Source organism: Osmerus eperlanus, chromosome 2 (genome assembly GCF_963692335.1).
Source record: "Osmerus eperlanus chromosome 2, fOsmEpe2.1, whole genome shotgun sequence".
NCBI classification, from domain to species: Eukaryota; Metazoa; Chordata; class Actinopteri; order Osmeriformes; family Osmeridae; genus Osmerus; species Osmerus eperlanus.
Genome location: NC_085019.1, coordinates 15,670,075 through 15,691,421, shown reverse-complemented (window position 1 = coordinate 15,691,421; position 21,347 = coordinate 15,670,075). Strand labels below are relative to the sequence as shown.

General features: G+C 42.2%; 1 protein-coding gene and 1 long non-coding RNA gene across 5 annotated transcripts in view; one reads left to right on the top strand and one right to left on the bottom strand.

Moving 5' to 3' along the window:
* Positions 1 to 21,347, bottom strand: part of septin12 (septin 12) — a 240,629-nt gene that overhangs the window by 7,273 nt on the left and 212,009 nt on the right. For all 4 annotated transcript variants that reach the window (XM_062453429.1, XM_062453420.1, XM_062453446.1 and 1 more), the window contains 4 exons: positions 14,846 to 14,983; positions 13,655 to 13,772; positions 12,343 to 12,438; positions 11,969 to 12,065 (listed from right to left, as the gene is read on the bottom strand). In XM_062453429.1, the coding sequence (XP_062309413.1) occupies positions 11,969 to 12,065; positions 12,343 to 12,438; positions 13,655 to 13,772; positions 14,846 to 14,983 (449 nt within the window). The remainder of the gene's footprint in view (positions 1 to 11,968; positions 12,066 to 12,342; positions 12,439 to 13,654; positions 13,773 to 14,845; positions 14,984 to 21,347) is intronic.
* Positions 6,522 to 7,637, top strand: LOC134037980 (uncharacterized). The gene is made up of 3 exons (XR_009932625.1): positions 6,522 to 6,560; positions 7,395 to 7,445; positions 7,557 to 7,637. It is a non-coding gene; the product is annotated as an uncharacterized LOC134037980 (long non-coding RNA).

The window sequence follows — 21,347 nt, the reverse complement described above, 5'->3', positions numbered from 1 at the left end:
CCTGCTGTTCATTCAAACCACTAGGTGGCAATGCAGGTTAATCTGATAGCGTTTAGGTGCTTTAGCACCATGATTTGTACAAACTTATGAATTTTAATATGCAAATGAGCTATACACTGGTAATCGAATATGCCCAAAATACACCCAAATAGGCTTAATTTTTTCCTTTACTCCTACCACAATAAAACTTTACATGAAAAGTAACTTTTTTTGTAATGCCCCAATTGGGCCTTGATGCAATGCCATCTAATATTTTCTGCTGTTTCTGCCACGTTTTTGGGGTCTAACCAGGGACCAAACCAGTACCTTGTGCCCAGTTCCTCTATTCTGCCCTACTACATGTGTTTTCCAACACCAGTTGCAATCAACCCTGGGTTATAGCCCTTCACCATTGCATGGTGCCATTAATTCTTCACAGGTCACACCCATCAAGTCAAAGCGAATAGGAACTGGTCCAACTCCATGTCCAAGCCCATGGTATCTGTGGAGGAATACAGTCATCACACTTGTCAAACCCTCCCCACACAAGTCCAATGACTTAATAACTTTCGTGTAGGGAGTCAGGTGGCTGAGCGGTTAAGGAATCAGGCTAGTATTCTGAAGGTTACATTTACATTTAGTCATTTAGCAGACGCTCTTATCCAGAGCGACTTACAGTAAGTACAGGGACATTCCCCCCGAGGCAAGTAGGGTGAAGTGCCTTGCCCAAGGACACAACGTCATAGACACGGCCGGGAATCGAACCAGCGACCTTCTGACTACTAGCCCGATTCTCTAACCGCTCAGCCACCTGACTCCTGAGGTTGCCAGCTTCCCTGCCAGCTTCCCGGCTTCCCGGCTGTGCCAAATGATGTTGTGTCCTTGGGCAAGGCACTTCACCCTACTTGCCTCGGGGAGAATGTCGCTGTACTTACTGTAAGTCGTTCTGGATAAGAGCGTCTGCTAAATGACTAAATGTAAATGTGTAGGCCCATACTATAGAAGTTTGCAGACATACAACACAGATGAGACTCAGGAGAGTGAATTCGAGATAATGGTAATGGGAGGGTGTTGCACTTTTCTGCTTCTCCTTTCTCCACTCACTTCTTTACCTTCTCACGCTTTCCAATTGTTTAAACAAGTCTCTATACTCTGTTCTCTCTGTATCCTGCACAAAAGATGACTGTGTACTGTATATAAAACATTCCGGCATATAAATCCACGTATCTCCACATCTAATGTTTAATGTAACTGGCCCCTCTAACAGAACCTCTGGCCCCAATGTAACTGCCGCCCCCCCCCCCCGCCCCCCCCGCACTCATGGAATGCCTCCTGTCCAATTAAAGTAGACCTACTTGGTTGGAACTAACTGTTGCGTACATATTTATATGCAAATTATAAACAAACAACAAGAAACATTGTATGTAGACACAGCCACCCCTCTAATTGCATTCACTCTCCTTCCCATAGCTATGGTGGTCTCAAGCTAGTATACTAACTTTAAGCACAAAAGTGTAGGCTGACATACAAATCGTCACAAGCAGAACAGCAATTTTCTTTTAAAGGACATGTTTAAATTGTGTGTAACAGGGTATGAATGCATTGATGTAGGCTAAAACGTGTTGTACATTGATGGATGTAAGGACAACAATTGTATTGTCACTACAATGGCCTTTTGCAAAATTGAATAGATTTAAATGTAATGTTTTGGGTCAAGTTAACTCTACATTTAATCCAAACTGAATAAAAGTTACATGAGAAAATAATATTAAGTTTTTTATAAATAAAAAGGGAAGATTTGCTCAATTGCCTCAATGCACTTCATTAAAGTTCAGGGGTGTAATTTGTTTGATATAAAAGGTGCAGCACAGACAAAGGAAATCAGATTTTCCTGGGAACCCTCTCGTTGCTGCTCCGTGCTGTTTTTGGACTTTGAAGAAGTTAAATTTGGACATAGAATTTGATCAGAACTTAAGAAAAAAAGAAAGAAAGAAAAAAAAAAGTATCCACAACAGTGCATCTGTCAGTTGTGTTTCTATGTAAACTGCAAAGGTACCCACATGACCTCAACTTGCTCACTATGATTGCCTCAATGCACTTCATTAAAACGTACAACAGAGCTGAAAGCAGTAATTTAGGTGGGGGAAGGGAGGGTTTGGCGCACGGGTGTGATTGTCTTTTTCAACTGATACCGTCTAGCACTTTTGGCCTTGTTTGAACACACACTGGAGCCCCGTTTTGTAATGTTTCTAATATATATTAAAGAAACTAGGGTTCATCAAAGATTTATTAATTAAGTATCAACTAGCAAACTCCGTCAACATGTGCCTCCAGTTTGGTGTGTGTGTCTTCTACTAAAGAACCTGCTGCTATGTCGTCAAGATTGTAGGCCTACAGATCACAGGATTTTTTTTTTTTTTTAAAGCTAGTCGTTGCTGCCCTCTGGTGTTCGGAAGTAATAACACCCCCAATCGTTTCACATCTCTCCCCCTCTCTCTCTTTTTCACTTGTGCCAGTATGCATAATACGGCCGATCAAACTAATGAGTAAATGGCTCGTTATACCGTTTGTGTTATATGGATATTCCGTAATTCCAAAATGAAACAAAACAACGGAAACCAAGCCTTTCCCCATAATCCGGTTCTGACATCCGAAATGGACAAAACGATATTACGAGCCTATTTTTCATTTTTTGCAGATACCAGCATAAAGGATATGGAATAATCAAAACAACGATTAATGGCTAGTTATACAGTTATTTCATTATATATATATATAAAAAAAGAAACAACCAAAAACAAGCCGTTATACTTAAATGTGTGTTCGACTTACTAAAGTGAAAAAACTATATTACGGGCCTATTTTGCGTTTGTCAACACGGGTTGCAAACTAGAAAAACCAATGGCCACAAGGTACACGGACCTTCCAAGAGAGAGCTTTACAAAAGTGCATAGGTCACTGATCATAACAACGAGATCGCCCCAAACATTGCGGGTCGCCAAAACATGAAGCATACATTTTGAAAAGTCCCAAAGGGAAGAACCATAAGAACATGTAGTTAGACAAGTTACAATTAAACAATCTCAGAGATGCACCTGTGGAAAAAGCCAGCAACAATAATATATTTCACAGCAAGTACAATAATTTTAAGTCAGTTACAACTAACCAACAAGAGCAACAAGTCTCTCAATAAGAGTCATTGTGATCCTGGAGGAAACTAACATCAGGTCCAGCCAATTATTCCTAAGTACTGGAACAAGTGCGTCTTGAGCCTTTTCTTGAACGTGGGGAGACAGTCAGTGTCACTGATGGAGGTGGGGAGTTGATTCCACCACTGGGGGGCCAGACAGGAGAAGAGCTTGTGTTAGGACCGGGCGCTCTTGAGAGGTGGGACCACCAGACGGTTGTCAGAAGAAGACCGCAGGTGGCGGGTGGGGGTGTAAGGCTGGAGGAGAGACTTGATGTACTCGGGTGCAGTCCCGTTCACCGCTTAGAAGGTCAGTACCAGGGACTTGAATCTGATATGGGCCGTGATGGGAAGCCAGTGGAGGGAGATGAGGAGCGGGGTAACATGTCTGTGGTCCAAGTGAGGTGGTGTACAGGGAGAAGAGGAGGGGTCCAAGGACAGAGCCCTGTGGGACACCAGTGGAGAGCTGGCAGGGTCCTGACACTTTGCCTCCCCAGGAGACCTGGTAGGATCTTCCCGACAGGTAGGATGAGATCCACTGAAGTGCAGTGCCAGAGTTTGAGGTTCCACTGGAGATTGTTGCTACCTTGTCGTGGTGGGGAGGCTTGTGTGCCTCCGTGACCCTGAAGACTATACCGGCGGGGGTTATACCCCTGGCAGGTACTACCAAGCCAGGCAGTTTTCAGGTTAGAGGCCAGTCTAAAAGCAGCATTGCCATCACCCATTGGCAGTAGGATGATTGGATGAAGATTGGGCCGATGTATTTGTCATACATATGAATGGTGTTTCTGCCAATGCAAATTAGGACATATTCAATAAGTGTGGCGCTCATGTGCATATTCAATCTAATTTCAAAAGAAACTTACTTTTACTATGTAAAGTTTTATTGTGGTAGGAGTAAAGGAAAAAATTAAGCCTATTTGGGTGTATTTTGGGCATATTCGATTAGTGTATAGCTCATTTGCATATTACAATTCATTTTCAAAGAAACTTGTAATAGAAAAAATTGTACTTTACATGGGTAGTTTCATTGTGTAAAGTTTCATTTTGATAGGAGTAAAGGGAGAAAAAAAGCCCCATTGGGGTGTAATGTTGCCTGGCCTTATTGGCACACATCTCGGATTGATGAGAATTACAATAGTGAGAATGCTGTTCAGCATTCTAACTATTGTTTTTCCAACTTCTTAGTACTTCCGCCGTTTTTTGTCTATTAACTAGTCCTGCATACTTTCACCGATTCCTACAATTTTTGTATCAAAACGTTCAGCTCCTTCAGGAGATGTGTGCTATGTCTTTTGGTATTTCTCACTTTTATACTTTTTAAGATATTAAGGTTTTTGTGCAAATTATTCTCCCATTAAAAGTAATGGTAAATCCTTTCAAATCATTAAAACGCTTCCTCCTCTTTCAAACGTAAACTTCAGCATACTTTCACCTAGAGACACCATTCAACCTTTAAAATGTTCACAAGACATTCAGCTATTCCCAAATGATTCATCTTTTTCAAATATTCAGCCAATTTTGAATTATGACAGTTTCAAATACATTAAAATGTTTGCTCCTTCTTGATTTTTATGAATGAGCAGCAAGCAGAGTGGCACACTCTGCTGCCTGCTCTTTTTCTGATATTCAACTAAATTGTCAAACAAATTCCTCTAACTTTCATATAGTTTAACTTACAGAAACAAGTTATACCTTAAAATGTAGGAAATTGTCCTCTTTCAGCCAATGTAACTACTAAAGAGCTCACATTTACAGATTTTCAGCCATGAGCCTTGAAGCAAGAGCAGCCTTTCAAATTCTCTCACTAACTTCAATGGAGAGGTGGGTAAAATACGTCAGAGAAAGCAAGAAGGAAGACGATTTCGAAACTGCCGGTAGAGACATATTTCTGTAAAATATAAAATATCCTCATTTTATTGATTGGACGTGTAGTTTTGCGTCTAGGTCAACTTGTTTGAGGTGTGGATGCTAGGTAAATGTTTTTCTCTCTGCCTAGCTCGTTTGCTATCACAGCTGCGCCATCACCGTGGCAACCAAACAGACACGCACCATGAACGTTTTTGAAACTTCCAAAGGAGTTGTATTTCTGACCGCACAGACACATAAAGGATATGTATCATAGACATGTCTATGCTATGTATGGTTTCGGCAGTGTCTTGGAATGAAATATACGTAATTATAATACGGGTGGATGAAATCAAGCATTCTGATTGGTTGAGAGGGAGTTCTGGGGTGTGCATTATTGAGCGATAAAGTACTGTGCGCCTTTTTACATTTACCTTAAAAGGGAATCGTTCCATATTAGTGCGCACTCAAAAAGTAACTGTACACCTGTTTACAATTAAGCTGAGGAGCGTTCCATATTGGTGCGTTATCAAAATTCTATTTCAAAGTGGTATTACAGACTGTATTCCCAGCTAACACAGTTACGTTGCCCTTACGTTGCCGCAACGTCACTCGATGACCAAACATACGTTGCCTATTTCTGCCTATAAATTCTATTTCTACGGCACTGTGCGCAATGGAAATCCAATCAATATAACCAAATCTTAACAACAGCCTTATTCTATCGAGTAACTCGTAAATATAGTATAGCCTATACCCAGTGCCTACATTTGAATGATTTAGAATGTTTAGGCCTAATGTTTAAATTAAATATTATTTTATTGAAAGTGTCCCATTGTCATTGTTGTTATTTTAAAGGCAACTTTTATAAAATGAGCATTGAGAATGAATGAGATGGTGCGAGATCTAGATAGGTTAACAAACGTGAAGTTCACAATGCTGTTTGTCCGTTGCATACCAACAGCCACACGTACGGGACTATTTTCTCTCGGCTACTGAAATGGATACACAACGTTTGTTGGCTATAACTATTTTGTGCTGAAAGACAGCTTACTATTTATTTACTATTTATAATTTCGCTGGTAAGTTCACTGGTCATCAATTTTCTCATATGCAGGAACATAGCTTTAATAAGTAAAAGACTGAATTTGGAATATAATTTAGTCTTTCATTCTTTACTATAAACATGTACAAAAGCAATCAATGTGTGATGTGTAACATGATTAAGCAAACATTCTTTGTACAGCACACCAAAGCTGTATGACACACAATGCAAATGTGTGCTCCAATAATTTTGTAATACAAAATTGTTAAATGTGACCAAAAGGTAAGCGACTCTTAAGAGTTTCATTTCCAAAGACAAGTCATCACAGAATATTACAATTCTTCCTTAGCAAACCTGCCCCTCAGTCTGACCCACTTTGCGCATGCCCATTTCAACGCATCGCTGAAACTGGGGTTTCAGAAGAAACTTTGCAGGGGTTCAACCGTCTTGTAGGACTAACGCTACGCATTGGATTTCAACTGGAAATTAGCTACTTCAAAGGTGAGTTTCTTTACAGAAATAGTTTTAAATATATAAACGTATTTTCAGAAATTAGATGGGGCATGCTATTACGTATAGGTTTGAGGCTATTTAGCCTGGTTATCTGCTATCAGATTCACATTGTTTACGTTAGGATTTCGCTAGCTAGATCTAGGTACTACCTCGAGGTAATAGGTTAAACCCTCCAGAAAGTTATGTTGAAATACTGAAAATGCATACATGAAAGTTTAGCGTCTCACAAATCACCCACAAAAGAATCAGTGAAAATAAATGTTCAGAACTGTTAGAAAAAACCTTGTCCCAAAATAGTTTATTTACTAGTAGCCCTGAATTTTCAAAGACTGCGGAGCTAGCGTGGCTGATCACGTTTTGATCACAGTCGGTCATGGCATGCACAGCAATGGCGTCTATAAAAGTATCATGACACTAATTTTTCCAATTTGTACATGACATCTGTTTTTGGATAAGTTTATTCGTTTTAACCTTTAGATGCGTGAGTTCTAAATATTTCCGACGCTTCCACCAGTTATTTTTCGAAAAACGGCAGCTAGGTAGCTTTAATTAGCTTCCGTTACCTAGCAACCTAGCATAATACTCGTAGCAATGCTACTACCTGCTAGTGTTACTTGTTAGCCTACTAATTGTAAATTTTGAAGCCATACTATAGCGTTTGTCATATAGTTTTTGTCTATCAGAAAATCGTCGGTTGGAATGGTAGCGTAGCGTCACACATGTGCGACGCTACGCTGTGGGGCCCTGCTTTCGAACGATCACATATGTGCAATGCTACTCCTTTAATATCAATATGCTAAAACTATGTACATTTCTGTACAGATTATCCTACCACCGTCACACGGCCTAGCACTGTGTCCCTGGGAAATGATGGTAAAGTAATGAATGACCGTTTATAACAGTGACAATAATTGTATGAGCCATGGCAACCCTAAAGGCTATGTTTTGAAGCAAAAGCATGACTTAAAACTTTTGCATCACCAGATGCCATACCCCTAGATGTCAACTCTGGTCTGGTGGAGGTGAACCCATTGGGGGCCCAGGAAAACAGCTGGCAGCCAGGCAAGTGCAAATATAAGACACTCAAAGCTTCTCAATAGCATTGCCAACTCATTGTAAGGCATACCTAAGTTGTTCTGATCGTGGCGGGGGGGATACATATTTGTCAAAACAACAAATTTTGTCATATTAATGCTTTGTATACAACCATTCAAGGTAACATTTGTTATTTACATCAATGTTACAGCTAATCTAGAAGAACCACAGTGTATGCCAATCATGCTAACTCTTGTAAACTTGTTTTACTTGTCTTTAATGACAGACACATTACAGGTTATGCTCCGGAAGATGGAGACATTGGAGGAGAACCAGCGAGAGGCTCTCCTATTCAGGTGACTACAGGGCAGACACACTGAAGAGGTGCCAGTGATGGACCTACAGGTGGCCAAACACAGGCTGAACTCCAAGACCTTGAGGAGCGCCTTAAGATGCTGGAGTTGCGAAAGAGACTGGTAAGTGTTTGGAGATGCCTTGAACTATGGCTTACACGCAGCGTTCAACGTTCACATTGGTGCTGACAATAAGTTCATGACTTCCAGACGCTGTGATGAAGTGGAAGACGGGACTGGGAGAGAAAGCTGTGGAGCTCCTCATAGAGGAGACACTCAAACACACCCCGGCAGCCCATTCAAAACAAGCCAGGTGAATGAATCATGATTGCAGCTTCCATATCCAACCTTTCACATGGCTATGTGACAAAAATCTAGAATCACATATTTTTTTGATGATGTATATTATTTTAGATGTGATTTTTTAATGACTTGTATAGCCCCTTTTTACACGTGCAATTATGTTGATAGAACACTAACTTATTTTGTGCTTCATTGTCAGGGCCAACAGACAGGACCTGTAGCGGGGACTGGCCGAAGATTTTAATTCACTGTTTGGCGCTTTGTTTGAAATAAAATGACAATGTTACATGGAAATGCAGCCTTGTTTATGATTAGCTGGAGTTAGGCTACACATCACACAAACATAGTCCTCCTAAAGTTGGCTACCATGTAGCCTATTATACAAGAACAAGTAGCTTTTTGGGCAAATGAGGTCTGCATATGAACCGGCCCAATATAAGCAGTAGAATTTAGAAATATAGGTTACTTAGTTAACGTTGCAGTTATGGACTGGCAACGTCACAAAATTACGTTGCTAGGAGGTTGCGGTTACGGACTGGCAACGTCGGAAAATGACGTTGCTAGGAGGTCGCGGTTACAGACTGGCAATGTCGGAAAATAACGTTGCCACGACGTCGCGGTTACGGACTGGCAACGTCACAAGATTACGTTGCGGTTACCTTCTGGCGTCCCACAGATGCACGGTCCCGCAACGTCACCAAAGACGTTGCGGCAACGTATGTTTGGTCATCGAGTGACGTTGCGGCAACGTAACTGTGTTAGCTGGGAATACAGTCTGTAATACCACTTTGACACACTTGCAAGAAATGATCCACTGGTTAGATGTAGCATGATCTTATTATTTAAGTATAAAAAAACTCACCAGGGACAACGACAACATTGGCAACCCTGCACTATGAATTATTATTTTGATGTCATCTTAAATTACGTGTCTGAACAGGACTGGGTGTGCAGGCACACATGATTAGTTTCTCCTCCGTCTTGAACCTGAAACCTAGATTCTAAGTTAGAAATGTTGCCAGTCTGTTGACCAGTCTGTTGACCAGTCTTCAATGACCAACGGTTGCTACGTTTTTCCAGCAAGTTTAAGTCATTCCAGTGTTGTCCTTTTACCTTCAAATTCGTTCAACCCAGACTTCAGCAACTGGTTTTCTGCTAAATTTTCACATTTTCCTGCAGCCCATCTTTCTGAATTTTTCCCCTTATTGTTTTGCATTTTTCTTCTTCTTTTCTTCTCTTTTCTTCTGTTTTCTGCCTTCATCTTGCTCCGTGTCCTTTCAAAAATACCTTTCACAGCAGTACCTTCCAACTGCCAGTACTTTGGCATTTTTCTTCTCTTTTCTGTACTTTTCTGCCTTCATCTTGCTGCAGGTCCTTTCTAACATACATTTCAGGCCTTTTGAAACTCCAGCAAATTATTTTCTGCTAAATTTTTCAGAATTATTTATCTTTTTGCATTTTTCTTCTCTTTTCTGTAGTTTTATACCTTCGTCCAGCTCCAGCCCCTTTTAAAAATACCTTTCAGGCGCTTCAGCATATAACTTTCTACTAAATTTTCACAATTTTCCGCTTTTTTCGCATGGTCAGCTATCCCCATTCAGGGTTTCAGCATTCTCACTGCTGTTTCGCAGGAACAGCCGTTTCTAGTTATTATTTATTATTTATTACTCAGTCAATATTTGGCCTATATAGACAACCTAGGTGTCAAAAGGTTTGTCTTGGTAGCGTTTGAGTTACTTGTATTTTTATTTGCGTTCTGTTGCACGGTATAAGTAGAAATTGGGTTTTTGTGACAAAAAGTGCCTTCTGTCAACGAAGGGTACTCAGTGCTAGCCTACGTCACTACGTCAGCACACATTAGCAACGACGCATGGATACAACGTGATAGAGACGTTCTAGCACGCAAGTTGGAGCTTGGATTATGAGTGAAAAATGCCAATACCCAAAATTACCAACCATTGGGCTTTGTTGAGAAAGTAATTTCGAGTGTAACTGCCATCTTGGATTTTTGATTTAGGTCGTGAAAGTCTTTGTAATTTGAGCGAGTGCGGGTCGCCCGTGAGACTGCCTAGGCGGCAGCCATGCAAGCGTCATAGTAGTGTAATGACCAGCCTAGGTCCGAAAGCACCAGGCATCCAATGACGTTACAGGATCTGAATAGTTTATTCACGGTAACACAGGATACTGTTTGGCCATAGCCTACGCAAAATCAACTAACAGAATGGTACTAGCACACACAGAACAATCACGACCAGCTCTTGAAACCCAGGCGTAAGAGAGAGCGCTAAAAGGGTCAAACCTGGTCCTAACAATGCCCCATCCCTTCAGCCCAACCCCCCCCCCCATGCCCCTCCACCAACCACCAGGATGCCCTGCAACCGAACATTCCGTGCATTCCTGTGATTGGCAGATGGCAGGTTGATCGGCATGTCAGACCCCGCGAACACTGAACAATGGCCACAAAACACAACAGCCCAACATGCCACACACATCTGTCTGTGTGGGTCGCTACAGTAGTCTAGTATTTTCGTATTTTTATAGTTCGGTCAATTCTACACCAAAAAACAGAAGGAGGGCAATGTTATGACGATATGACTATTGTGAAGACAGCCATATGGTGAGATTTTAATGTAGGTTCCTGTAAAAACTTTGATTGGTTTGCTACGTGAGAGCCCCGTCAGCCTCCGTTGACGATTGCGTCAGCTGTCGATCTCTGATGAGTATTTTCTTAATTTCGTAGCAGGGTCAATTCTACATCAAAAATCAGAAGGAGGGCAGTGTTTTAAAGATATGGAGATTGCGAAGACAGCATATTTTTGTGATTTGTGTAAAACTTGGAATTTGAGTGACACCGCGGCTTGTTTTGACGTTAGCCTCAGTCAGACTCGGCTTGCCCACTGGCAGTGTGTAGTACTGTCTTCAATGCCACAGCTAAATTTTATGTCAAAAGAAACATTCTCATTTCCGGCGCTTTCAAACAATCAGTGAAATGTGGAGCAACAGCAGCTAGCTTGCCTCTAGCAAACTTATTTTGAATTAGCCATTTCCCCCTACATTAATGTCAAACTTATTATTTACGTTTTGGTGGGCATATTTTCAGTAGCAGACGGTACTGTTTGAATCGCGATTCCATCTGAAATATACTGCCAGTGACAACGTTGTTACAGTAGCTTGTTTCAAAGGGGGTTAGCAGCTGTTTCAAAGGGTGTTCTTAATGAAATATGCAATGGGCTAAATGCTTGAAAATATCACTAGAAGGGAAAATTTAGAGGACGGACCCACCTGCAACCGACGCAAGCAAGCACACCCTACAATTTCCCCAGAAATTGTACCCTCTCTAGTTTTGCCTGGACTACTTTGCTTTCCTTCATGTCTACCTTAAATTTGAACATAACCATGACCTTAATCTTATTGTCAGACACTATCGTCCACTGAGTGTCAATCATTGTCATTCAGGATCATCATGACAGAAATCATAAATTATCATCATAATTATGAACATCACTATCAGCTATGTTGTGGAATCATGAATCTTCATAATCATCACTCTGATCATAACCCGCATAACCCCCCCTTGATCCTGATTGTTCTTCTCATACAGTGTCCTCATGACCACTGCGTTAACCTATTCGATTATCGTGAGATAATGCCACCAAAAAGTACTGTCTTTCGGTAGTAGAGATTAAGCGTCTGTTGAACACTCACCCTCTATGATCCCCCATTTTGTTTTTCTACCCAGGACCTTGTTCCCATTCACCTGGTGCTCCTTGTCCGTCCCCACCACTGCAAACGGAATGCTTTCCTGCAAGTGGGACATTAAGACACGAGAGTGACGTCAATAGCAGACACATAACTAAAAACACTGCAAAGGGTGTTGATTTCAACCATTACTCTAAGACGCTTACTTGCACAGCTTGTCTCCCTCCCTCCGAAATGTAACTAAAGGACAAGGTGAACGTGGCCTATACATACTGTATAGTAATGTACAAGACCTGCAGAATGTGTCATTACATGGTATCATTGAATATATTGAACACTTTAACCGAAGATGGAGTTGATGTCCTTTCAAATACATTTACCCGAATCTTATTGTTGAGTATTCTATCCTCTGTGTCCTCGTCATACTCCTTCTCAGGGTACACACGTATTCCATGAGTCTGCAGGTCCTGCCTTATCTGTCAGGGTTCAAAAGTCAACAGGAAAGTAAAGACGGAGAAAGAAAGAGAGCAAAATAAGTGTTTTGTTTACACAGTGGTACCATTATTTATGAAGGCGCTGCTCGTGTAAAGATTCCGCAGTAGTATACTGTAGGATCACATTTCAAAGAAAACGTCGGCCTGCAAGCAACACTATCTCATGTACACAAACAAAGTATGTAGTATTGTACAAACAGACAGTATTGCTGGTGTGTGGAGAGGTATTCTTGAGGAGTTAGGATGGGTACTGTACCAAAGCCTAGCTTTTCTCTCACTCCCATTGGAGGCTGAGTGTAAGAAAGGAATAAGAGACAGATATTTACAGTTGGAAGACAGAAATAGAAGAGAGTAGGAGAGAGAGGTGAAGGTGAGATACATAGGAGGAGAGAGAGGAGGGAAATGGGTCGAGGAGGACGGAAGAAAAGATACGGCAAATACAGAAATGTTAACAAAATGGCAGAGTGGGTAAAGATAGGTGAGAGGTGAGAGAGATTAATAGATTGTATACAAAGAACAAGGATGAATAGATTATATCAGATGAAGAGTAGGCACTTTTTTTCTTCAAAAATTGAAGATGTAACACATTTATCCTGTATAAGAATGATTCTGTGTTGAGCATTTCTTGGGTGCAAAGAGGCCTACCCCCAAATCTGAACTCTGGGTAAACATACAATACCCTTATCTTGGGGCTGAGGACTTAGAAGAGGGGGTTGTGGTTGTTTTAAGATACTGTGTGACAAGGACTATAGGTGGAGACGCAAGGTCTGGTGACCATTTGTTGACACTTATGTGAAGGAGCTTTTACGACCCCAGGACCGGAGATCCTGTTGTTGTGTTTCAATCAGGGTTGATGTCGTAAACACGCACGCACACACGCGCGCCAAGTCTATGCAAGGAGCCAATGAAGAAGAGCCATGGGACATTTGCATGCCTTTGTTTTAACCAATGACTGTCAAGAGCGGTTCTGTTTAAATAGGTAGCTAGCACAACATGCTAGCAGACAAACTTTGTAGCACAATGGAGTGTGATGTTTTTGTCTCCTTGTGGGCCGGCCGCAAGCAATAAAGCTTTCTTAAACTTGTTCACCGACTGACTGTGCAATGCTTGATAGATTAATATTTATGACAACTTGAGAGTATATTTTAAAACTCGTCTCTGTAAGGTTGATAATCTGCATAGTGTGTCTTCTCCTCACCCTCTGTTTGAACCCCAGTCTCTCCTCGATTGTGAGTGTGTCTGCTTTGGCGATGACTGGTACAATGCTCACTATCTTCCCCAACCTCTTCATGAACTCCACGTCTATGGGGCGTAACCTAGACAAACAGATAATAACATTTATTATTATTATAATATAACATTTATGTTGTTTCACCTGCTGGTGAAATGGTGTTACATAACTAAACCTTCCATCATAAACCTTTTCACAAGCATAATGCTACATAATGCATTATTTCTTGTGTGTGTGTGTGTGGAGGTAACAATTCTTCCTCCCTCGTGACTGTTTTTAGGTGTCATCAACCAGACTGCACCGGGGTCCAGAGTTCAATGGCTGAGATGTTGGTACTAGCTAGTTGGTACTATACTATCAGATTTGATTCAGATGTCAGTCTAGATATCTGACATCGTATATACGTTCTGGTCGGTATCCACTCTGGTCACAGTTCACTTATAGACAGTATTTGTCCGTTTTACAGCTGTTAAAGTGTGTTTCTGTGTGTAGCACCAAGTGCCTGTGCGGCATGACATTTTATTACTCTGTATAGATGTATTGTACTTTATACAGCTAAATGAAAGCAAATTTGAACTTGTGTGTTGCTTGAATTTGTGTTACACTGTAGGTATGTGCACTAATTATGGTGAAATGACAAATAAAGCGAACCTGAACTTGTGTGTTAGTCTGTGTATAACATGCTTGTCAAGGTGTGTAACTGTGTTGCATGGCCTTGGGGCAGGTTGTTCCTATATATAGCTTGTTTCCCTGTTTCAGACTGGGAGGCTGACACTGTGTTGGTGTTTAAGGTTACATAAAAAACTGAACTGCTGCACAAGTTCACACTTAACTGTGGGACCTCCCCCTCACGGCTGTATTCTTTCTAATTTTGCCCTAAAAGCATTCATTGTGAGTCATAGAGGAAGTTACAATATTGTAGCAAAGTTCTCAATAAGTCTGGAGGAAAATTGGGTGAGAGTTTATAAATGTTGATAAACTATATCTTTAGATATGTTTAATTTGGGTATATGTCAAATGGTAAGAGTTTCATAACAAAATAATTACATAAACACTTGTTATACAAAACATAGTATGGTGTAGATCAATTAATCCTCATTGGAATTTAATGTATTTAATTTGAATTCAAACAGGAAACAAAGTCACAAGAATGCTAACCAGTGTCCGGTGGCAGGCAGGAAGTAGATGCAGCAGTGGACACGCGTGTCAGGGATCCGTCTCTTCCTGTTGATGTGGAGCTCCTCCTTGAGGTACTTCTCATATTGCTCGTTGACATACTTTACTATAGGCTCCCAGCTGTGGACAAAGCAGGGACACCTGATTTCACCAACCTGCCCTATTTAGAATGCTTCATGATTTAACAAACACATTTATAATGTGTTTTGGATGAACTATCTTATTTAGAACGCTTATGATTTTACAACCAGTGTTGTATGTACAGCAATCAGCAATCACATTATGATCACTGACAGGTGAAGTGAATAACACTGATTATCTCATTATCATGATACCTATCAGTGGGTGGGATATATTAGGAATGAAAGTGAAAATGCTGTCCTTAAAGTTGATGTGTTAGAAGTAGGAAAAATAGGCAAGCGTAAGGATTTGAGTAACTTTGACAACGGCCAAATTGTGATGGCTAGACGACTGGGTCAGAGCATGTCCAAAACTGCAGCTCTTGTGGGGTATTCCCGGTCTGCAGTGCTCAATACCTATCAAAAGTGGTCCAAGGAAGGAAAAGCGGTGAACTAGCAACAGTGTCATGGGTCATTGATGCAAGTGGGGAGCAAAGGCTGGCCTGTATGGTTCGATCCAACAGACGAGCTGCTGATAGAAATGCTGGTTCTGATAGAAAGATGTCAGAACACACAGTGCATCGCACTTTGTTGCATATAGGGCTGCGTAGCCTCAGACTAGTCAGGGTGCCCATGCTGACCCCTGTCCACTGCTGAAAACGACTACAATGGGTACGTGAGCATCAGAACTGGAGCACGGAGCAATTGAAGAAGGTGGCCTGATCTGATGAATCACATTTTACATCACGTGGATGGCCGTGTGTGTGTGTGTCGCTTACTTGGGGAACACATGGCACCCCAGGACACACTATGGGGAGAAAGCAAGCCAGCGGAGGCTGTGTGATCCTTTGGGTAATGTTTTGCAATTTTGGCCTCCAAATTCCCCAGATCTCAATCCAATTGAGCATCTGTGGGATGTGCTAGGCAAACAAGTCTGATCCATGGAGGCAACTTCGCAACTTACAGGACTTAAAGGATAACACCTTCAGGTGTGCTGTGTATCTGGCCTAGTGGAGGTATAGTGGAGTCCATGTCTTGACAGGTCAGGGCTGTTTTGGCAGCAAAAGGGGAACCTACACAATGTTAGGCAGGTGGTCATAATGTTATAGTCTAGTAGCCAGCCCACACTGTAATTTTCTTTTTTTTAATTACCACACTTTTTCTGTAAATTATACGTGTTTTTTTCTGTAATTCTGAATTATAGGAAATACAGATAGAAAGACAATGGCAAACTGTAAATGTATATTTTTACATAAAAAGTACAGCCAAATGTTGTTACTTAAAAATACACAAAAATGTCAGTTTCAAATATTAATAACATTTTCACCAAAATGTTCTGTTAAAACACATAATTTCATAATAATATCATTTTCATCAAAATGTGCTGTTAAAACACATAATTTCAAAACTAGCTATTTTAACAGTTATTTAGCAGATATTTACTTTCATCCCACGGACAAATAACTTCTTAATAACATAATTTTTGGTTTAGAATTGAGCTCGGGTAGTTGACGTCATGCAATCCCAGCATGCACCAGTCAATATCAAAGACTACAAAAGCCTGCAAAAGCCATTTTGGGGCTATCTCGTTGTTTATGATCATTGACCAATGCACTTTTAGTAAAGCTCTCTCTTGGAAGTCGCTTTGGATAAAAGTGTCTGCTAAATGAATAAATGTAAAGAGTATTTACTTTTGTAAATATCTGGATACTGATTACAGCATCCGGATGCTATATGTTGTGCACACGACTTGTTTGGAATGAACATGTTAATCGAAGCCCTCTGTGACATGCTTGCGTGTAAAAAGGGCTATACAAATACATTTGATTTGAAATTTGATTTGATTTGTTATATCTTGTTTTGGCTTTATTGAATATTTTATTTATTGAAAATGCTGTATTTTTACATTGAAGAAAACGTGTCATAACATGGGTTTATACGGAGCCCCTAAAGGGACATGAAGAAGAAAAAAAAAAATCTGGTGCGCACGAGACACTTTCTTGTGCTCACAAGAAACTTTCTGGTGAGCACGAGAAACTTTCTGGTGCGCACGAGAAACTTTCTGGTGAGCACGAGAAACTTTCTGGTGCGCACGAGAAACTTTCTGGTGCGCATGAGAAACTTTCTGGTAACAGAGGGTCAAGTCGTGGGGGCAGCAACCTAAGCAGGGAGGCCCAGACTTTCCTCTCCCCGGCCACTTCCACCAGCTCTTCCTGGGGGACCCCGAGGCATTCCCAGGCCAGCCGAGAGACATAGTCCCTTCAGCGTGTCCTGGGTCTTCCCCGGGGCCTCTTCCCAGTGGGACGTGCCCAGAACACCTCACCAGGGAGGCATCCAGAGGCATCCTGATCAGATGCCCGAGCCACCTCAGCTGGCTCCTCTCGACGCGGAGGAGCAGCGGTTCTACTCTGAACCCCTCCCGGATGACCGAGATTCTCGGTCATCCGGTCTCTAAGAGAGAGCCCGGACACCCTGCGGAGTAAGCTCATTTCGGCCGCTTGTATTCGCGATCTCATTCTTTCGGTCACTACCCACAGTTCGTGACCATAGGTGAGGGTTGGAACCTAGATCGACTGGTAAATAGAGAGCTTCGCCTTTCAACTCAGCTCCTTCTTCACCACGATGGACCGATGCAGAGCCCGCATCACTGCGGACGCCGCACCGATCCGCCTGTCGATCTCGCGCTCCATTCTTCCCTCACTCGTGAACAAGACCCCGAGATACTTGAACTCCTCCGCTTGGGTCAAGATCTCCTCCCCGAACCGGAGATTGCACTCCACCCTTTACCGGTCGACAACCATGGCCTCAGATTTGGAGGTGCTGATTCGCATCCCAGCCGCTTCGCATTCGGTTGCGAACTGCTCCAGTGAGAGCTGAAGGTCGCGGCCCCTGAGGGACACGGTCGAACGCATTTTCCAAATCCACAAAACATGTGTATACTGGTTGGGCTAACTCCCATGTACCCTCCAGGACTCGAGGGTATAGAGCTGGTCCACTGTTCCACGGCCAGGACGAAAACCACATTGCTCCTCCTGAATCCGAGGTTCGACAATCCGACGGACCCTCCTCTCCAGGACTCCTGAATAGACTTTCCCAGGGAGGCTGAGGAGTGTGATCCCCCTAAAGTTGGAGCACACCCTCTGGTCCCCCTTTTTAACCTTTTAAGGAGTGAGTTCTAAATATTACCGACGCTTCCACCAGAGTGAGTTATTTTTCCAAAACGGAAACTAGCTAGTTTTAGTTAGCTTCCGTTACCTAGCAACCTAGCATAATACTCGTAGCAATGCTACTACCTGCTAGTGTTACTTGTTAGCCTCCTAATTGTAAATTTTGAAGCCATACTATAGCGTTTTTCATATAGTTTTTGTCTATCGGAAAATAGTCGGTTGGAATGTTCAGAATCACACGTGTGACGGTACTCTGTGGGGCCCGCTTTCGAACAATCACATATGTGTGACGTTACTTAACGGGTTAAAGAGGGGAACCACCACCCCGGTCTGCCAGTCCAGAGGCACTGTCCCTGATGTCCACGCGATGTTGCAGAGTCGTGTCAACCAAGACAGCCCTACAACATCCAGAGCCTTAAGGAACTCCGGGCGGACCTCATCCACCCCAGGGGCCCTGCCACCACGGAGCTTTTCAACCACCTCGGCGACCTCAGCCCCAGACATAGAAGGGCCCCCCCCGATGTCCCCAGACTCTGCCTCCACGTCGGAAAGCGTGTTGGTGGAATTAAGGAGGTCTTCGAAGTATTCCTTATCATAGTACACATTTAAAATTAGAAATGCTGTTTTTTACAAAGAAGTTCAATTAATAAAAGTAATATTTACCGGCAAAGAACAGCTTGTAATGTAATATTCTGGGGTCAGGTGGCTGAGCGGTTAGGGAATTGGGCTAGTAATCAGAAGGTTGCCGGTTCGATTCCCCGGCTGTGCAACAACGTTGTGTCCTTGGGCAAGGCACTTCACCCTACTTGCCTCGGGGGAATGTCCCTGTACTTACTGTAAGTCGCTCTTGATAAGAGCGTCTACTAAATGTAAATGTAAATATTACAGATATATCTTGTAAATTTGGTACAGGAAAATTACAATTATTTTACGGTTAATTCATGTTAATATATATATATATTTTTTTACTGTAATTTAATGGGTTTAATCTGGCGTCCCAGCTGCCAGATTGTTTTTTTTTTGCAGTGCATAGAGCCCCATTGTGAACCCGGAAATGTTGAGTACACCAAGGTTTTATTGCAGAAATGTGAAGTATGGGTCCCCAGCATACAGGAACTGCCGGATGCTAACTTTCATATGTTGAGCAATTTGCATAATTTGCATAATTAGCTGAATCGTCCAGAATAACAACAGATTTGGCACTGTGTGACCAATTTCTACAATATTGGAGTCTTTTTAGAGGTTTTAGAGGATGCTGAATTCAATTCTGGCACGTTCAGACATCAAAATGGTAATTGTATAACAATTTTGGATACATTTAGACACGTTTTTAATAAATTTCGGATGAAATTGAAGGTTATTTTCATGATGAACACAATAAACTCACATTGTGAATGTTGATAACCTAAATTTGTTAAAGGTTTTGAGGTACGGTCATGTTTTAATGCAAATAAGCTGTTGCAGCTAGCTGTTGTAATAAGCATGTTGTAAAGCAAAGGAGCATAGTCTAGTTTTATGTCAATCATTCATGACAATGGATGCCTCCGAAAGGGCAATAAATCAGTGCTTGTCCAGCAGCTCGGAATTCCAGTTTGCAATCCCCAGCCACCAGATGTTGTCATTGTGGATGCATCTCAGCTCATTTATCACGTGGTTGGCTATCGTCTGGGATAGTGGCAGATCTTGCAGCCAGCATGGGACATCGGCTTAGTTGTTACAACACCCAAACATTTGTCATCTTTGACAAATATTTGCAGGTGTCTGCCAAGGACCATGAGAGACAAAGAAGAGCAGGGGAGAGCTCCACAGAGTACAAGCTCTCATTGACTACACCTCTACCTAGTCGAGACAAAGTTTTGAAAAACAAGGACAACAAGCAAAGGCTGAGCGAACTCCTGTGTACTTTCAATGTAGGAAGTAAGATCGTGATGGTCAGTAAAGCTGACAGCATTGACACTCATTATTAGGCTGATATATCAGTTATATCTTACATGTTAGATGCTGTCAGACATGGGGCTTCAACTGTTCGCATTCTTAGTGATGACACAGATGTCTTTGTGCTTATGGTTTATTGGTGTAGGAAGGTTGGTATCACAACTATCCTACAGAAAAAATGGAATGGCACTGTTCTCAGCATAAATGCAACTGCAAAGAACTTGGGTGACCATTGTTGTTCCATTTTGGCCATGCATGCTCTTTCAGGATGTGATACCACCTCATATCCTGTTGGGAAGGGGAAGGTATCTGCACTCAATGCCATGAGAGTTGTACCTGGCAAGCTTCTCCACTGTATTGGAGAGGCAGAAGCCACAGATTTACAGATCACCAAAGCAACAAGGACTTTATTTCTGGTTCTGTACAATCAGAGGAACTCTGTGACCTTGGATGCAGCTCGGTATGACATTTACCGAAAGCGCAAAAGGCCCCCAGCACTGAAAACACTACCCCTACAGAGCGTAATATGCACCTTCATGGAAGACGTGCCCACCTACAGGTGCTCTTATGGAAAGCAGCAGACCAGGCTGATCCACCGGCTGTGGATATAACTTTGTTTGAATGGGACAAGAAGATGGGCCTAAAGGAAGGAGGAGGAACTGATTATGCCCACCCAGGATTCAAGTCCAGTTGCTCCTCCGGCTTTGTTAGATGTTGTCAGCTGTGGTTGCAAAGCCGGGTTGAAACCTTGCGCATCAGCAAAGTGTAGCTGTGCAGCTGCAGGTCTGGCCTGTTCAAGTTATTGTTCCTGCAAAGGCAATGATGTGATATGCTGCAACATACTCAACAGCAAGAACACAAAGAGAGTGATGAAGGATCTGGAGAAAATGATGACAGAACAGATGTGGATAGTGAAGATGAGGAGGCTGCCTTTTGTTGATTAATTGTGAGGCATAGCCGTTTGCCTGAAGGTGGTAGCCAGTGTGTGCTTTTTGTGGTGCAGAGGTGAGGCCCTCTTGGTTAGTCTTGCGTCTGGCGGTCTGACCCGGGTTGCCCAGACTCAGTTTAAACTTTTGCGTCTGGCGGTGTTTTAACTGGATCCTCGTTGGATCTTGCAACTTGCGGAACAACCTGGGCAGCCTTTCTGCCTTTAGGGCATGACCCTAGCGACTTGCGGGGCCTGTCTTGTATGGCATGTATATTTGTACATAGTTCGTTGATCGCACATGGGGGACATTCAACAGTGTTACGTTACATACCGGT